This window comes from Lathamus discolor, chromosome 24, assembly GCF_037157495.1.
Source record: "Lathamus discolor isolate bLatDis1 chromosome 24, bLatDis1.hap1, whole genome shotgun sequence".
Classification (NCBI taxonomy): domain Eukaryota; kingdom Metazoa; phylum Chordata; class Aves; order Psittaciformes; family Psittacidae; genus Lathamus; species Lathamus discolor.
Window position 1 is genome coordinate 798,242 of NC_088907.1, and position 14,876 is coordinate 813,117.

A 14,876-nucleotide genomic window follows, 5' to 3' on the forward strand; every position below is an offset into this window, starting at 1 on the left:
CCCCGCGTGTCCGCGGGCTGCGGCGGGTCCCGTCCCCTGTCCGTCCGTCCCCCCCCGCCCAGACCCCCGTGTCCGTGGGGTCCAGGAGCCCGCACCGGTGCCAGAGCCAGACCCAAGCACATGGGGACAAGTCCTTTATTCGCCAAGCGCTAAGGCCACGGTGCAGACACGGGGGGGGGGTGCGTGTGACCCCCCATAAGTGTCCCCCTGCGGGGGGACCCCCCGTGTTAAGGCCACTGGAAAGATTTGGGTGGTCCCAGCAGTGGGAGGGGGGGGAAGGACCCCCCCTTCCTCCTTGTGTTCTCCCTGCTTCTGGCCCCAGGGACCCCCCGGGGTCGCCCTGGAGGACACAGAGTGGGAAGCTGGGGGGCTCTGGATGTGGGGACCCCCCCACAAGGCCCTGAGGAGCCCCCCCAGGGGCTATAGGATGACACAGTCCAAGTCTGGCTTCTGCCGCTGCCTCTGCTCCCCAGGCGGCCGCCCCCGGCCCTGTGGGTGCAATAAGGGGATGGGAGGACCCATAGAGGCCCCCCCCGCCCCATCCATCACCCCCCTGGCCCAGGCGGTGGGGCAGAGCAGGGTGGGGGGGAGAAGCACCCACAGCCCACACTGCAGCCCCAGGTACCTGCACTGGGGCCTGCGGCTGCTGCTGTGGGTGATGGCGATGCTGAGGATGCTGCTGCTGCTGCTGATACTCCTCCTGCTGCAGCTGCTGCGCCAGCTCCAGGTCACTGAGGGTGGAGGGTTCCTGCCCCTGCTGCTGCTGCAGGGACAGGGCGATCAGGTAATCCTGGGGGGGGGGACGACACACAGAAAAAGGTTGCTCAGCACAGCAGCACCCACGGAGCTGGGATGGGACCAGGGTGTCCCCTGCTGCCACCCATTGTCCCCTACCTGGTCCACTTGTCTCTGCTGGAGCTGGTGGTCCGGGGGGGCCGCAGCAGCCCCTTCCTTGCCCGGTGTGTGGCTGAGGTGGAAATCGGTGTCACAGAAGCAACTGTCCCCATCCACGTTGTGGAGGCTTTCCCAAACCACCTTCTCCTCCTGCAGGAAGCCCTGGTCCGTCACCAGCAGGTAAAGGTGGCCCTGGGGAGAGGGGAGAAGGGGCAGTGGGTCCCAGCCAGCCCTCGGTGGGTCTGGAAGGAAGGCGGGGAAGGGGCTGGAGCTGCACCTTGTGCTTGATCATGGTGCTGAAGTGGTTGTTGCGGAAGAAGACGCTGAGCTCGCCCTCCCTGACAGCCCCCGTGAGCTCACACAGCCCATGGTAGGTGAGCTGGGAGGCCGTGGACTCCAGGAACTGCTCTGCCACCAGCCCTGGGAGGGGGACGGACAGGGGGTGGCAGTGGGGCTGGGGTGACCAGCACCCGCCCAAGGGACCACAGCAGGGCTGGGTTGGGGGGGGTTACCTTCGCTCACCAGGCTGGAGTCACTCGCCTGTTTGCAGGTGATGATCTTCTCCACCAGTTGGTTGTAGCTGAGCTTGCCCACGGCCTGGACCACCTCCGGGCTCTGCAGGGAGGGGACACTGAGCACCAGCTGTGTGGGGACCTGTCCCCAACCCACAGCAGCCCTGGGGGGGGGTGGGGGGGTGGGTGTTGGACCTTCCTCAACCAAGCTGGACCATGGCTCCACCATGGGGATGTCCAAGAAGCTGAGCTGGTGGCTTCCACCGTGGGGAAGGGTTTGGGTTGGAAAGGACCTTCAAGATCATCCACTCCAACCTCCTGCCATAGGCAGGGACACCCTCTACTAGGTCAGGTCCAAAGCCCCATCCACAGCACCACAGAAGGGTTTGGGTTTGGAAAGGACCTTCAAGGTCATCCAGCCCAATCTCGTGCCATAGGCAGGGACATCATCCACTAAGTCAGGTCCAAAGCCCCATCCAGAGCATCAGAGAAGGGTTTGGGTTTGGAAAGGACCCTCAAAACTCATCTAGACCAGGGGCAGGGCCACCTTCCACTAGAGCAGGTTGCTCCAAGCCCCTGTCTCCAACCTGACCTTGAGTGCTCCCAACAATGGGGCATCCACAACTGCTCCTGGCGACACGTTCCAGTGTCCCACCACCCTCACTGTAAAATATTTCTCCTTTATGCCCCATCTAAAGGGACACAAGAAGTTTATGTCCCTCTTCCCTCATCCTGCCACTCAGGTCATGGTAAAAACCTTCTCTGCATCTTCCCTCTACTCCTCTTCCTGCTCCTTTTCCAAAGGATGAACCCCAGTTCTTCACAGCAGAGGTGCTGGAGCCCTTGGATCACTCCCTGGCCCCACGGCAGCCATGGGGCAGCTCACCTGGGGGTCCACCAGCCAGCCGTGGTAGAGCGGGACGTTGAGGAGGTCGAAGACGATGCACTCAGGTGTGTACTCGAAGTCCGAGACCCCCGTGAACCTCACGTTGACGTCCAGCCCCGTCGAGAGCTTGGGGAGCACCATCATGGAGTCACTGATGTTCTGGGGGGCAAGAACAGGGGGGTTTGCTTGGGAAGCGGGCTGGAACCCCAAGCCCCGCAGCCCAAGGCCACCAGAGCTCCCTGAGCTGGAAGGGAGCGGGATTTGGGCTGGGATTGTTCCCCACCTGCTGGAAGTTGAGCTGCAGCCCCTCCGATGGCTCCCGGGGCTGGGTGGCCAAGATGCAGTCCCCTGCAAGGCAACGTGGTGAGGCCCCAGTGAGCCCCCGGTGAGCCCCGGTGCCACCGCACCAGCAGCAGGACAGGGACAGCCTCACCCAAATGTGCCATCAGCTCCTCGGCCGTGACCACCTCCTTCTGCGGGGGGAGCTTCACCTGGAAGCAGCGAGAGGCTGAGGAGCATTCCCAGGCCTGTTCCCCTCCTGATCCAGAGGGATTCGAGGACAATCCCCCCTTGCCAGCCCCCCCAAGTCCTCCCTTCTGCACTCCACTTGCCTTCCACTGCAGGAGGAGGATGTTCATGATGGCCAGGAGCGGGCAGGGCCCGTTCTCGCTCTGCATGATGACTGGGGTCCTCTCGCCCTTCCAGCTGATCCACTTCACGCAGTAGAATTCCTCCTCCGCTTCCCGACTCGGGGGCTGGATGTGGGGGGGCTCCAAGGGTAACCCCAGTGCCCCAGCACTGGGGCTGGGCATGGGGGGACCCGGCAGGGACCCCTCATCCTCCACACACTGCTTCTCCTCAGCATCCTCCTGCAGATGCTCAATGGGGGGGAGATGTGGGGGACAAGATGCAACCGGTGCCGGGATCTCCTCGCTTCCAGTCGGGTTTTCCTCCCCACCAATGGCCTCTTCCGGGAGCTGAGGGGTCCCTTTCCCATTTGAAGGGGCTGGGAGAATCCCTTCCTGCTCTGGTGGCTGCTCCATCAGGAGCCTCACCGTGGTGTCCTGCCTTGAGTGGGTCTGGATCAGGCTCCTGGGAACACTCCGGGTCTGTCCAGGAACGGCCGCATCCCAAATATCTCCATTAGAAGGGAAAAATTGGGTATTTCAATTAAACCCACGTATTTCAGTGCAATTTAGGCACCGGGAATGGCTCGTGTAGCTTCGAGTTCCTCTTCCCAATTCCTCTACATTCATTTAAGTTACTATCTGCCTCCCACTGGGAAGGAAAGAAGGAAAATCCCAAACCAACCTGGGAGGAACGGAGCGGTTCAATGGATCCGAAGCGGCACAGGGAAAGGTTGGAATCCTGCACTTCCACAGGGGTTTTCCTGCGAACTCTTTGGCCAAGATGCTCCTGCAGAGAGATTTGGGAAATTTGGCTTAGAAATCCTGGAATTTGAGGAAATTTGGCTTTGAACTCCTGAAGAGATTCAGGAACTTTGGCAGCGTTCAGGAACGTTGTGCCAGCAATCCTGAGTCTGGACCCTTGTATTCCCAAGGGGACTAGGGATGCTCCGAGAGAGATGGGGATGGAAACACCCGAGGTGGGTGGAAATTGGGTAGAAAAAGGGGGTTTTGGGGGGGAGGTGATGATCCAGGAGAAAATCAAGGGGTTGGTGCCCTCCGAGCTGTTCCCACCTGGTTTAGGGCTGGAGCAAAGGGATTTTGGGAGAGAGGAACGGAAGGGGATGGCGCCTAATGCCAAACATAGTAGTAGTAGTAGTAATAGTAGTATAATTATTGTCCTTATTTAATGAGTAAGTAGCGCAGAGGTGGAGCAATAACTAACTACACCAACATTCCCAAGAAACAGAGATGAAGAAATGCCATTAGTGAACACATAAAGCACCATTCCTCCAGGAACAAATCCACAAACAAGGAAATAAAGCCAGAAAATGGGAAAGAAAAAGTGTGGGAGTGAAGGAAATGAATGCTCTTGGTAGAGCAATGGGTGGGAGGCGAGTAAAGAGCTTGGGGTTATTGGGTAAAGAAATGATGAGTAAGGATTTAATAGCTGGGTAAGGAATTACTAAGGAGGAGATGGAGGAATGGGGTCAATGAGTGAGGGAATGTGGCCGGAATCTGGGAGCAAAATGAAGTGGCGAGGAAAAATAAAGAAATGAAATGAAATACAAGGAAGTAAGTGAAACAAAATGCAATTAAAGTAAAATAAAAGGAAATGAAATAAAGGGAAATAAAGGGAATTAATTAAATGGAAATAAAGGCAAATAAAGGCAAATAATGGGAAATAAAGAGAAATAAAGAGAAGGGAAATAAAGGGAATTAAAGTGAAATAATGGGAAATAACGTCAAATAAAGGCAAATAATGGGAAATAAAGAGAAATAAATAAAGGGAATTAAAGGGAAATAAATGGAAATAATAGGAAATAATGGGAATTAATGGAAAATAATAGGAAATAATGGGAATTAACGGGAATGAATGGGAATTAAAAGGAAATAAGGGGAAATAAAGGGAAATAAGGGGAAATAAAAGGAATTAAAGGGAAATAAAGGGAAATAATGGGAAATAAAGGGAAATAAAGTCAAATAAAGGCAAATAATGGGAAATAAAGAGAAATAAAGGGAAATCAATAAAGGGAATTAAAGGGAAATAATGGGAAATAATAGGAAATAATGGGATTTAGTGGGAAATAAAGGGAAATAAGGGAAAATAATGGGAAATAAAAGGAATTAAAGGGAAATAATGGTAAATAAAGGGAATTAAAGGGAATTAAAGGGAAAGGAGGGGAGCCGAGAGACCCGGAACTGCCGTCCCAGGGAAGGGGTCCCTCGCTCGCAGGAGCCGCTCGGAGCCGGCGCCGCTCCCGCCCCGCCAGGAGCCGGTTCTGAGGCACCGGGAGCCGGAAAAACCCGCTCGGGGAGGCGGCTCCGGCTCCAGCCCCGGGGCCCAGCCCCCCCCCGCAGCGGGGCCGGGGTCCCGGGTCCCTCCCACCCCGGTGTCACCGGCCCCGCAGCCCCCGACCAGCGCTTACTGTGCAGCCGCTGCCGCCGTGTGTCCGCGCCGCCTCCTGCCTGCTCCTTTCCTCCTTTTCCTGCTCCTTTCCTCCTTTTCCGCCTTTTTCCTACTTTTCCCTCCTTTTTCCTTCTTTTTCCTCCCCTTTCCTTCTTTATTCCTACCTTTCCTTCTTTATTTCTACCTTTTCTTTCTTTATTCCTGCTTTTCCCCCTTTATTCCTTTCCCCTTCTTTATTCCTCCTTTCCCTTCTTTATTCCTTTATCCTTCCTATCGGCTTTTTCCTTCTTTATTCCGCCTTTATCCCCCCCTTTCCTTTCTTTCTTTCACTTTTCCCCTTCTTTATTCCTCCCTTTCCCTTCTTTATCCCTCCTCTTTCCTCCTTTTCCCCTTCCTTTTCCCTTCTCCCTCCTTGCACCCTCTCCCCTCAGCCGGGAGGCCGGATTGACAGGAGGAGGAGGAGGAGGAGGAGGAGGAGGAGGAGGCAGAGGAGGAGGAAGAGGAGGGGTGGGAAGCGAAGGCAGCGCCGCCGCTTCCCTCCGGGAACACCGGAGCTTCCCGGTGCCTTCCCCACGCGAGGCCTAAGCGTTGGGAACACCCAAAATCACCGGGATTTTCCCGTTTTAACGCCCGGTGCTGGGCGGGATGGGGTTAAAGGGGGGTTTCAGGTGTCGGGGGGGGGGGGATCAGGAGCCTTTTGGGGGGTCAATGGGGTGACCGCGACCACCACCTCCGCTTCAGGCCTCAGCGGCCGGGCGCGGCGCAAGGGCTGCCGGGAAGGGGGCGGGTGCCGCACGTGGGGGCGGCGCCGGGGCCGGCCCGTGTCGTACCCGGTTGTACCGGGGGCCGCATCCGGATCGGAGCCGGGATGGAGCGGTTCGTGGAGGGGAACCGGGCGGCCCTGCAGGTAGCGGGGCTGGGGGGAGTGGGGTGCAGGGGTTTAGGATGCAGGGGAGGGAATTGGGATGCTCGGGGGACTGGGGTGCAGGGATTTGGGGTGCCCAAGGGATTGGGATGCGGGGGAACTGGGATGCTAAGTGGATGAGGGTGCAGGGGAGGGAATTGGGATGCTCAGGGGATTGGGGTGCAGGGGTTTGGGGCTCATGGGGACTGGGTGCTCAGGGGAGGAGGGTGCTGCGGGGGTTGGGGTGCCCAAGAGATGGGGGTGCAGGGGGAGTGGGGTGCAAGGGTTTGGGGTTCATGGCCACTGGGTGCAAAAGGGAGCAGGGAGCTCAGAAGCTGGGGGAATTGGGGTGCAGGAGTTTAGGGTGCAGGGAGGGAATTGGGATGCTCAGGGGATTGGGGGACAGGGGTCTGGGGGGCATGAGGGAGCAGGATGCAAGGGTTTAGGGTGCAGGGAGGGAATTGGGGTACCCAGGGGAGTGGGGTGCAGAGTGCAGCAGGACTGTGTGCCCAGGGGAGCAAGGAGACTGGGTTCCCAGTGCCTGGGAATTGGGGTGCAGGCACGCACACAACCGGGTGCCCAGGGGATCAAGACCCTTCCCTGGGGTGCACCCATGTCCCCTGGAGAGGGGGCCCATGACAACTCAGGCTGGGCTGACAGAGCCACACTGGGGCCACCCCAAGCCACTTCCATGCTAGGGGCTCCCCAGCACCCCCAGCCCTGTCCCTGCTCTCCCAGCACCGGGTGCTGGGTCCCAGTCCTGCTGCAGGGTTACCACCACCGGTGGCTCTCACTTGTTTCCTTCCTTGGCTTACGCTGAATAAATGAATCTGGGTCATGGCATCAACTCATTGTCACCAAAACCAGGGCCTGGAGACAGGGTGGCTCCCTCGAGGGTGACAGGATGGGTGCCAGCACCCAGGGATGGGGGATTTGGGGGTGACATGGGTGACACGGTCATGGTTTTGCTGCTGCAGGCAGGAAAACTGGGGTGAAAGGTTGTCTTTTGGGGGACAGCGACCCCAAACTCACACCTCTGCAAAAGTCACTTTGTGCTGCCAGGCTGCAACAGCATTCCCCAGGTTGGGAATGTCCCAGTCCCTGCTGCTACTGGCCGAGGAGCTGGGTGTTCCCGTTGTCCTTGGGGCCGCGGTGCCTCCGGTTTCACACACGTGCCCCAAAAACGTGGCTTCTGTGCCAGAAATGGATCCCGCCAGGAGGGTGACGGGATGCCAGGAGCTGGCGGGTGGCACATGGGTGACGTCTGTGACGGGTCCCTCTGTGCTCCCTGCATGCCTGACGCCTCCCACCCTGGCAGGAGCACATCCAGCGTCACCAGGAGATCCATGTGGTGATGGGCAATGAGGCCTGCGACCTGGACTCCACCGTCTCAGCCCTGGCCCTGGCTTATTTCCTGGCACAGGTGAGGCTCAGCCATGGGGCTGGGGACAAGGGGTGGCTTGGGGACATCTCACCAGGTGTCACCCCCTGCCCCAGACCTCCCCGGCTCCCAGAGCCGCCTTCATCCCAGTGCTGAACATCCCTCGCGCCGACTTCCCGCTGCGGACGGAGACGACATTCCTGCTGCAGGAGCAGGGCATTCCCGTGGCCTCCCTCATCTTCCGGGATGAGATCGACCTGGCGGGGCTGCACCGCGCCGGGCTGCTCTCCCTCACCCTGGTTGATCACAACGTCCTGCCCAGGTGAGCAGCGGGGACACGGAGACAACCGGGGCCACCCACCTGAAGCCCGGTTGGTGTCGATTTTGGCCTCAGGGTGGGTGAAGCCTTTCCCTTTCCGGGGTGTTTTAGGGAAGGATTTGAGGAATAAAGGGAGCTTCTCCTCCCCATCTCACCCACCAGCGCTGACGCAGCCCTGGAGGACGCCGTCGTGGAGGTCCTGGATCACCGGCCGCTGGAACGGGCGCGAGGTCCCGGCTGCCCGGTGACAGTGGCGCTGGTGGGGTCCTGTGCCACACTGGTGACCGAGCGCATGGCCCAAGGTCCCCCGGGGGTGCTGGACCGAGCCACGGCCACGCTGCTGCACGGTGAGCACGGGGTGGCCCTCGATGAACCACAGCCATAGGGGACGGGGACGGCTCATGGCTCCTGGTTGTCCCCTCCAGCCACCATCCTCCTGGACTCCATCAACCTGAGCCCAGCCGCTGGCAAGGTGACACCCAGGGACGTGGCCTGCGTCTCCCTGCTCGAGGAGAGGTTTCCCGACCTGCCAGCCCGGGACACCATCTTCAGGACCCTGCAAGCGACCAAGTTTGATGTCTCGGGTCCGTGCCCGGGGTGGTGGGATCCACTGGGACAGACCCATCTCCCTGGGATCAAGGACTCACACTCAGCTCCTCTTTGCCTCCTAGGGCTGACGACAGAGCAGATGCTGCGGAAGGACCTCAAAGTCCTCTCCGGCGATGAGCTTGTGCTCGCCATCAGTGCTATCTACGTGGACCTGGAAGTGAGACCTGGCAGGGGCGGAAACTGAGGCAGGAGGTGGTGCAATGGTGACACCGGGGTGACACCAGGGTCTCTCCCCCTCCAGACCTTCCTGCACAGGCCCGGTTTGCTGCAGGACCTGGATGCTTTCTGCCAAGCTCAGGGTTACACGGGGCTGGTGGCCATGATCGTCCCTTACAACGAGACCAATGTGCTCACCCGGCAGCTCATGGTCTACAGCCAGCACGAGACCTTCCGCAGTGCTGTGAGTTGGGGGCCAAGACCACAAAGCCCCCAGCACAGGGGCCTGGGGTAGCAGCCAGCCTGTGGCTCACCCCAAAAGCTTCTGGGTTTGGGGCATTAGCACCCTGCTCCCCCCCTTGCAGGTGTGCCGGGCACTGGAGGAAGCCACGACACCAGCCCTGCACCTCCAGCCCATCCCGAGCCCCTGGTCCTGTGTCACGGCCTACAACCAGGGCAACGCTTTGGCATCGAGGAAGAAGGTGCTGCCCATCCTCAGGGCAGCGCTGGCGGGGCCCGGTGCTGCCCTGGGTGGGGTAGAGGAGGAGGTGGTGCCACCCCCCACCCCCATGAACAGCCTGGTGGAGGAATGTCCCCTGGCACAGGCTGTGCCCCCCCTCTGTCCCCAGGATGTCCTGGAGCGCGTCAGCCGCATCGCCGCGGGGCAGCCCCCGGGCTCCCCAAAGTAACAGCACCAGGACCAGCACCCCCTGGATGTGGGGGTCCACACAATGAGGTGGGGTCACTGGGCAGGTCCTGGTGGGGTGTTTGGGCATAGAGGGGGTGCAGCCACCTCCGTTAGCGCTCAGCTCCCTGATGGGGATGGGGTCCCACTGCAGTTTGCACCCCCTGCCCCGATGGTCACAGAATCACAGAATCACAGAATCCCAAGGGTTGGAAGGGACCTAAAAAGATCATCTAGTCCAACCCCCTAGTCCTAGTCCAGCAGGGTCCTGCTGGGGTTTGGTCCTCCCAGGTGGGATTTTGGGGACCCCATGGGCATTAGGGCCAGCAGCACTCGCATGCACTTTAACAAAGGCACTGGGGGCGTTAACAAGTGCCTACCATTCTTCCTTCCTTGGGAGGCCTTTGGGGGTCCCAAATGATGGGGCCGGACGTACAGCCAGCCCAATGCTGTCATCCATGTGTTCTGAGGATTAAACTTCCCTCTTCCACTCTTGGCTCTTGCCTCTTCTTCTGGGATGGGTCCAGCGCTGCCCCACGCACCCCAGAGGGTCCCCTCTTCTTCTGGGGTGCCAACCTCCCTGAAGGGTATTTGCCATGGTGCCAGGCACAGGACAAGTGGTTGGAGGACAGCATGGATCTGAGTATGGTGCAGCCCTACAACCAGGTCCTCTCCCATGGGGGCAGCAGTGGGGGGACAGGTTGGGACTCTTTGAGTCCTCTCTGCCCCAAGCCCACTGGCCCATGGCAGATGCAGGCAAGGAGACAGGGAAACCCTTGGCACAAGCTCAGCTGCACCCATCAGCTCCTGGCACCCTTCTGAAGGGCGGCTGTGACCCTGCAGCTGAAAGGCCGGTTGGGCACAAGGCAGGGGCTGATGTTCCCACTCCCTTCCCACTTCCAGGCTGCCTGCTGGGTGCTGTGGAAGGCAGCAGGGACCTGGTGGTCTCACCTTCCCTTGGCAAGCGCCACAACAGCCCCACCACCACAGGAATCTGTGCTTGCTTGGCCACCTAATGCTCCATCTGAAAGGAAAATGCACATATCTCACCCTCCATTCTTTGTAGGGTACATGGGATCTCTGCCCTGTCTCCCCCTCCTTCCTACCAGATTTTACTCTGGGGGGTGTGCAACCATGCTCACTGTCTATGTATCTTCTCTGAACAATCTCCTTCTGGCCTTTCAGGACCCCCTTGGATGTCATGGATGTGACACCTATGTCAGGATGAACATGGGTGCAGAACTCCTGAGCAGCACCAGGGCTGGTCTTCCAACCAGGCTGAACTCCAGCATCAGCTGGACACCAGGAGGAGAAACAAGCCAAGTGGTAGCAATGAGCAGTTCCTAGGATGATCCACACCTGATCCAAGAGCACCTTCTGCGTTTAGTCACAAGCATCCCTGGTCCAGGCAGCTCTCCAGAGCTGAGCCTACATCAGACATCTCCAACAACCCTCTGAAGAGTCCCAGTTGAGGAACACCCTTCCTCCAACCTTCAGCACTTCTCCACCATAACTAACCCCTGGAATAGCCTGGAAAAGGCCCTGCTGAAACCCAGTCACCTCCCAGTCACTGCACTCACCTCACCACAGCTCCCCTCTCTCCTTTCTCCCTACTGATAGCAATGAGATCACACGAGATTCCATACCAACAACCTGGAACATCCATGAAAGAAAAAGAAGAGCCAGTTTGGTACCCAGGAAGAGGAACCCCCATGGGGAGGTGTTTGTCAGCAAACCTGCATCTTCTAAGTAAAACCATGCGAAAATAAGAGCCTTTGCAAAGAGTTTCTCTAAGGTGGGAATTCAGAATGTAGCCCTATGTTATTTTTGCCACAGGTTTGAGGGAAAGAAGCAAAAAGACCCCGTTTATCACAAGAAATCTCAGCAGAAGGCTCTAAAGCACTGCCTCAGCACCTGATTTCCACTGGAAAGCACAGGACTGTTCTGATGGAGGTAGCAAAGATGGGAGGGGGCAGAAGCAGGGTTAAAACACCTCGCTATTCAGGAGATACCAAAAGGAACGAGGAAAGGGGAACATGATGAGAGAGCTGTCTTAGGAGGGGAGCACACGACTGTTAATGTGCATCAGCTCTACAGAGGGATGTCATGACAGGTCATTGTCATCTTCGCCTCTGAAGCCCTCGGGGGCGGGGGGGGAGGGTTAAACGTGAGGGATTGGGACCTGGGAGGGGGTGGGCGTGAAAAGAAAAGAGCCACCTGCCTGGAGATCATCTCTGCCGGGACTCGAACCCGGAACCTCTGGATTAGAAGTCCAGCGCGCTCGTCCATTGCGCCACAGAGACCTCACCACGGCTGCAGCATCCGCACCAGAACTGAAAAATTCCGCATCCCCGGCATCACCGGCGCAGCCCCAGCACCCGGAGCTGAGGCAGGAGGAAACCCGGTGCTTAGCTCAATCCCCCTTGCAAATCCCCATCTCCAGCATCCCTGCTTCCACAGGCACGGAGGTAACGCGGGGATGAGCTGCATCTCGCACAGCAGCAGGGATGCAGCAAAAACCTGGATGCAGGCTCCTATTGGCGTCTCTTTCCATAGCATCTCCCGCTTGCCTGAGGGCAGAGCTAAAGCCTGGAGGAGAGTTAATTGCTGCATCTCCCTCAGCATCATCGCAGCATCCTCAGTGCAGAAGCCAAGAGAGAGGGAGATGAAAGAGGATTTAGCTTACGGCACCCAGCACTGACAGTGATGATGAAAGCTCTGTTTGTCACGATGAAAAATGCAGAAACCTGTGGTTTGAGCACAGAAAGAAAAGGAAAAGCAGCTACCGTGGGTTTATTTTCAACCAGCTGTCAATCAGGGCTTTAATGTTTCCCTATGTGCAGCTCCCATTAGAAAAACGGCATCAAAACACCAGGAAATCTCCTTTTACATCCACTAAGCTCCTATTAGCAACTGATCAGACTCTGTGGCACAATTCCTTGCTGTGAACAAACCCGTTCTGCGTTTCAGAACTGCAGGGATTTTAGGGAATTGTTTACTCCTAAACATGCTCTTTATTAAAGGTAAGGTATTAACTGCTGCTCATAGCACTAACAACCTCAGCACATCTAATACAAACCCAACGAATTTGGGTTTCCTTTACCTGATGCTCTGAGGCTTTGGAAACATTGAGACTTGTCTTGACAAGTAAAATCCAGGTGGAAGTGATGAGAACGAAGGCAGGGGTTTAACTTCTGTCAGACTAAACCCCTCCTGCTGCAAGAGATACCCAGTAAATCAATAACCCTTGAAATAAATAACACTGTGAGCGAAGTGTAATCCCACCTTGAGCCAACTCAAAGGGTAGAAAACGCCTCTCTCCCGGGTGAGCAAAGGCTGTGCTTAACGAATGTCACCCAAAACATCCAGCTCAGACAAAGTCATAAAGCACCAGTACAGAACAGAAAGGAATAAATAAATCCCACACAGCCCGGGGCTGCTCTCTGCGTGTTCCCCATGGGAGGAGACACCTCCAGCTCTTTCAATATGGTTTGGGGAGGCTGCACCTCAAAAGCGGCGCCTGGTGTTGTTACCAAGCAAGTCACAAAGGTGGAGGTGAAGCATTCAAGGGCACAAACCTCAGCAGAATGACTGTGGTTTTGTGGGCCAGGAGTCAGAGGGCAGCTGGGGTTTGAAAGAACCCCCATTCCTCCTCACTGAGCTGGATTAGGGCTTGTTTGAGCACTGCCTTTCCCTTCTGCTCTCATACATCTCCAGGTAACACACAGGGCACCCCCCAAAAGCACTCCTCTAGGAGGGCCACCAGAGCCCTTTCCTCCTCCTTGTCCCAGCACACGGACACAGCCACAGGCCACAAGGTACCAAAAGCTCCTCAACAAATACCAGAAAGCAGCGTGCAGCTTCCAGGTCCTTGGGCCGCCTGCCAGCAGCTCTGTACCTGCAGTCTTCCCCGAGGTACTGCCTGTCCCTCTGTTATCTCCGTGCTTGGAAAGCAGAGACTGCAGTGAGCAGGATAGGTGCAAGCAGGTTATTCCTGGTGCTGGAGGATACCAACACACCCATTTCTGTGGGAAGAGATGACAATGGAATTCAGTAAGCTGAGTGTTCTGAGGCAAGAGCAAAACCCCTTTTTAGATGCAGAGAGGGAGGTGTTTCTAAGGCCAATGTCCCCAGCACAAACTGGCCCCCAGCAGCATCAAATCCTTTGCTGCACGCAAGAGAACCACAAGCCATGAGCCAGGATGCGGTGGAACAGGGTGAACCAAGACCATTTACTCCCTTATAAACAGCAGGGAGAGGCCTTTTGCGAGACAAAGACTGAAGCAGTAACACGGGTGTCTCCCTGGAGCAGGACGATGCCACCTCACGTCGAGTTGCTGTAGGGCAGCATCGTCAGCACTAGGATTCCAAAGCCTCTTTGCCCACTCCATCGACAGCAACAGCAAATCCTCCTCAGGGCTGGGGCTGCTTTGTGCTATCCATGGCTAAAGCTTTTATAGCATCCCCTCATAAACCAAGAGTCACCCAAGAGCCAGCCCCACCAAGCTAAGGACGGGGTTAGAAGCTGAGTGCTTGCAGGCCACCAAGCCCATTAACCCCATATCCACAATGGGAATGGGTTTTCCCCAGATCCTTATAATGTGTCCGCCTGAAGCTGCCTCCAGCGCAGCAAACGGCCTGCGAGAGCCCAGCGGTCACAGGCACCACCGCAGAGGAGCAGTCACAGCCACCCTATACATAGAGGGGATGGGAACCTTCCAGAGCCCAGGCCTGGAAACCCGGACCATGGAAACCAAGGACAAGATCATGGAATCGACCAGGGTGGAAAAGAGCTTCAAGCTCATCCAGTCCAACCATTCCCAGCACTGCCAAGGCCACCACTGCCCCATGGCACTGAGGGGGTGTGAGCACTTGCAGGGCCGGTGCCTGCAGCCCTGCCCTGGGCAGCCTGTTCCAATGCCTGAGCACCCTCTGGGGCAGGAGTTGTTCCTCAGCTCCATCTAAACCTGCCCTGGTGCAGCTTGAGGCCGGTTCCTCTTGTCCCATCCCTTGTTCCTTGGGAGCAGAGCCCAGCCCCTCCTGGCTCCATCCTCCTGGCAGGCACTTGTAGGGAGCCATCAGGTCCCCCCTGAGCCACCTGAACCCCCCAGGTCCCTCAGCCGTTCCCCATCACTTGTGCCCCGGGTCCTGCTCCAGCCCCATTGCCCTTCTCTGCCCCGCTCCAGCTCCTCAACGTCTGTCCCGCAGCGATGGCCCCGGAGCCGCGCACAGGATCCATGGGGATTATCCCTTCCCGGGCTGCTCCAGCAGCAAACGGACCCCCCCCCCCCGGGCTGCGCCGCGGTGCCTCAGTTTACCCGCTCAGCCCTGACCCCGGCCCCGCCGAGCCCCTGCGGCCCCTTCCGACCTCAAACCTCCCCCTTCTGACTCCTTTCCCTTCAGACCCCCGCACCCCCGGCCCGGCTCTCGCCTCGGCCCTCACTCACCCGCAGTCACCGCCGCCGCTCCCTCCTCGTCCCGCCCGGGGCCTCCC

General features: G+C 57.9%; 2 protein-coding genes and 1 non-coding gene across 7 annotated transcripts; 1 reads left to right on the plus strand and 2 right to left on the minus strand.

Moving 5' to 3' along the window:
- Positions 1 to 121: 121 nt before the first annotated feature.
- MINDY1 (MINDY lysine 48 deubiquitinase 1) lies at positions 122 to 5,817 on the minus strand. 3 transcript variants are annotated; one of them, XM_065660303.1, is made up of 12 exons: positions 5,348 to 5,817; positions 3,604 to 3,708; positions 3,348 to 3,430; positions 2,904 to 3,170; positions 2,726 to 2,783; positions 2,576 to 2,640; positions 2,293 to 2,451; positions 1,407 to 1,509; positions 1,172 to 1,314; positions 895 to 1,086; positions 626 to 790; positions 122 to 489 (listed from the first exon to the last, which is right to left on the minus strand). In XM_065660303.1, the coding sequence occupies exons 4-12, from the start codon at positions 3,102 to 3,104 to the stop codon at positions 421 to 423; spliced, it is 1,155 nt and encodes a 384-aa protein (XP_065516375.1). In that variant the 5' UTR covers positions 3,105 to 3,170; positions 3,348 to 3,430; positions 3,604 to 3,708; positions 5,348 to 5,817; the 3' UTR covers positions 122 to 420. The 3 variants fall into 3 exon arrangements, with proteins under 3 accessions (XP_065516375.1, XP_065516374.1, XP_065516373.1); XM_065660302.1 differs by having other exon boundaries at positions 2,904 to 3,401; XM_065660301.1 differs by having other exon boundaries at positions 2,904 to 3,430.
- A 175-nt stretch (positions 5,818 to 5,992) lies between these two features.
- On the plus strand, positions 5,993 to 11,151 carry PRUNE1 (prune exopolyphosphatase 1). 3 transcript variants are annotated; one of them, XM_065660307.1, is made up of 10 exons: positions 5,993 to 6,235; positions 7,551 to 7,655; positions 7,730 to 7,935; positions 8,095 to 8,279; positions 8,358 to 8,516; positions 8,604 to 8,698; positions 8,783 to 8,941; positions 9,063 to 9,179; positions 9,327 to 9,433; positions 10,568 to 11,151. In XM_065660307.1, exons 1-9 carry the CDS (start codon positions 6,197 to 6,199, stop codon positions 9,384 to 9,386), a joined length of 1,125 nt encoding a protein of 374 aa, XP_065516379.1. In that variant the 5' UTR covers positions 5,993 to 6,196; the 3' UTR covers positions 9,387 to 9,433; positions 10,568 to 11,151. The 3 variants fall into 3 exon arrangements, with proteins under 3 accessions (XP_065516379.1, XP_065516376.1, XP_065516378.1); XM_065660304.1 differs by having other exon boundaries at positions 6,031 to 6,235; positions 9,063 to 9,433; XM_065660306.1 differs by having other exon boundaries at positions 6,031 to 6,204; positions 9,063 to 9,433.
- A 460-nt stretch (positions 11,152 to 11,611) lies between these two features.
- On the minus strand, positions 11,612 to 11,685 carry TRNAR-UCU (transfer RNA arginine (anticodon UCU)). The gene has a single exon. It is a non-coding gene; the product is annotated as a tRNA-Arg (tRNA).
- Positions 11,686 to 14,876: the final 3,191 nt, after the last annotated feature.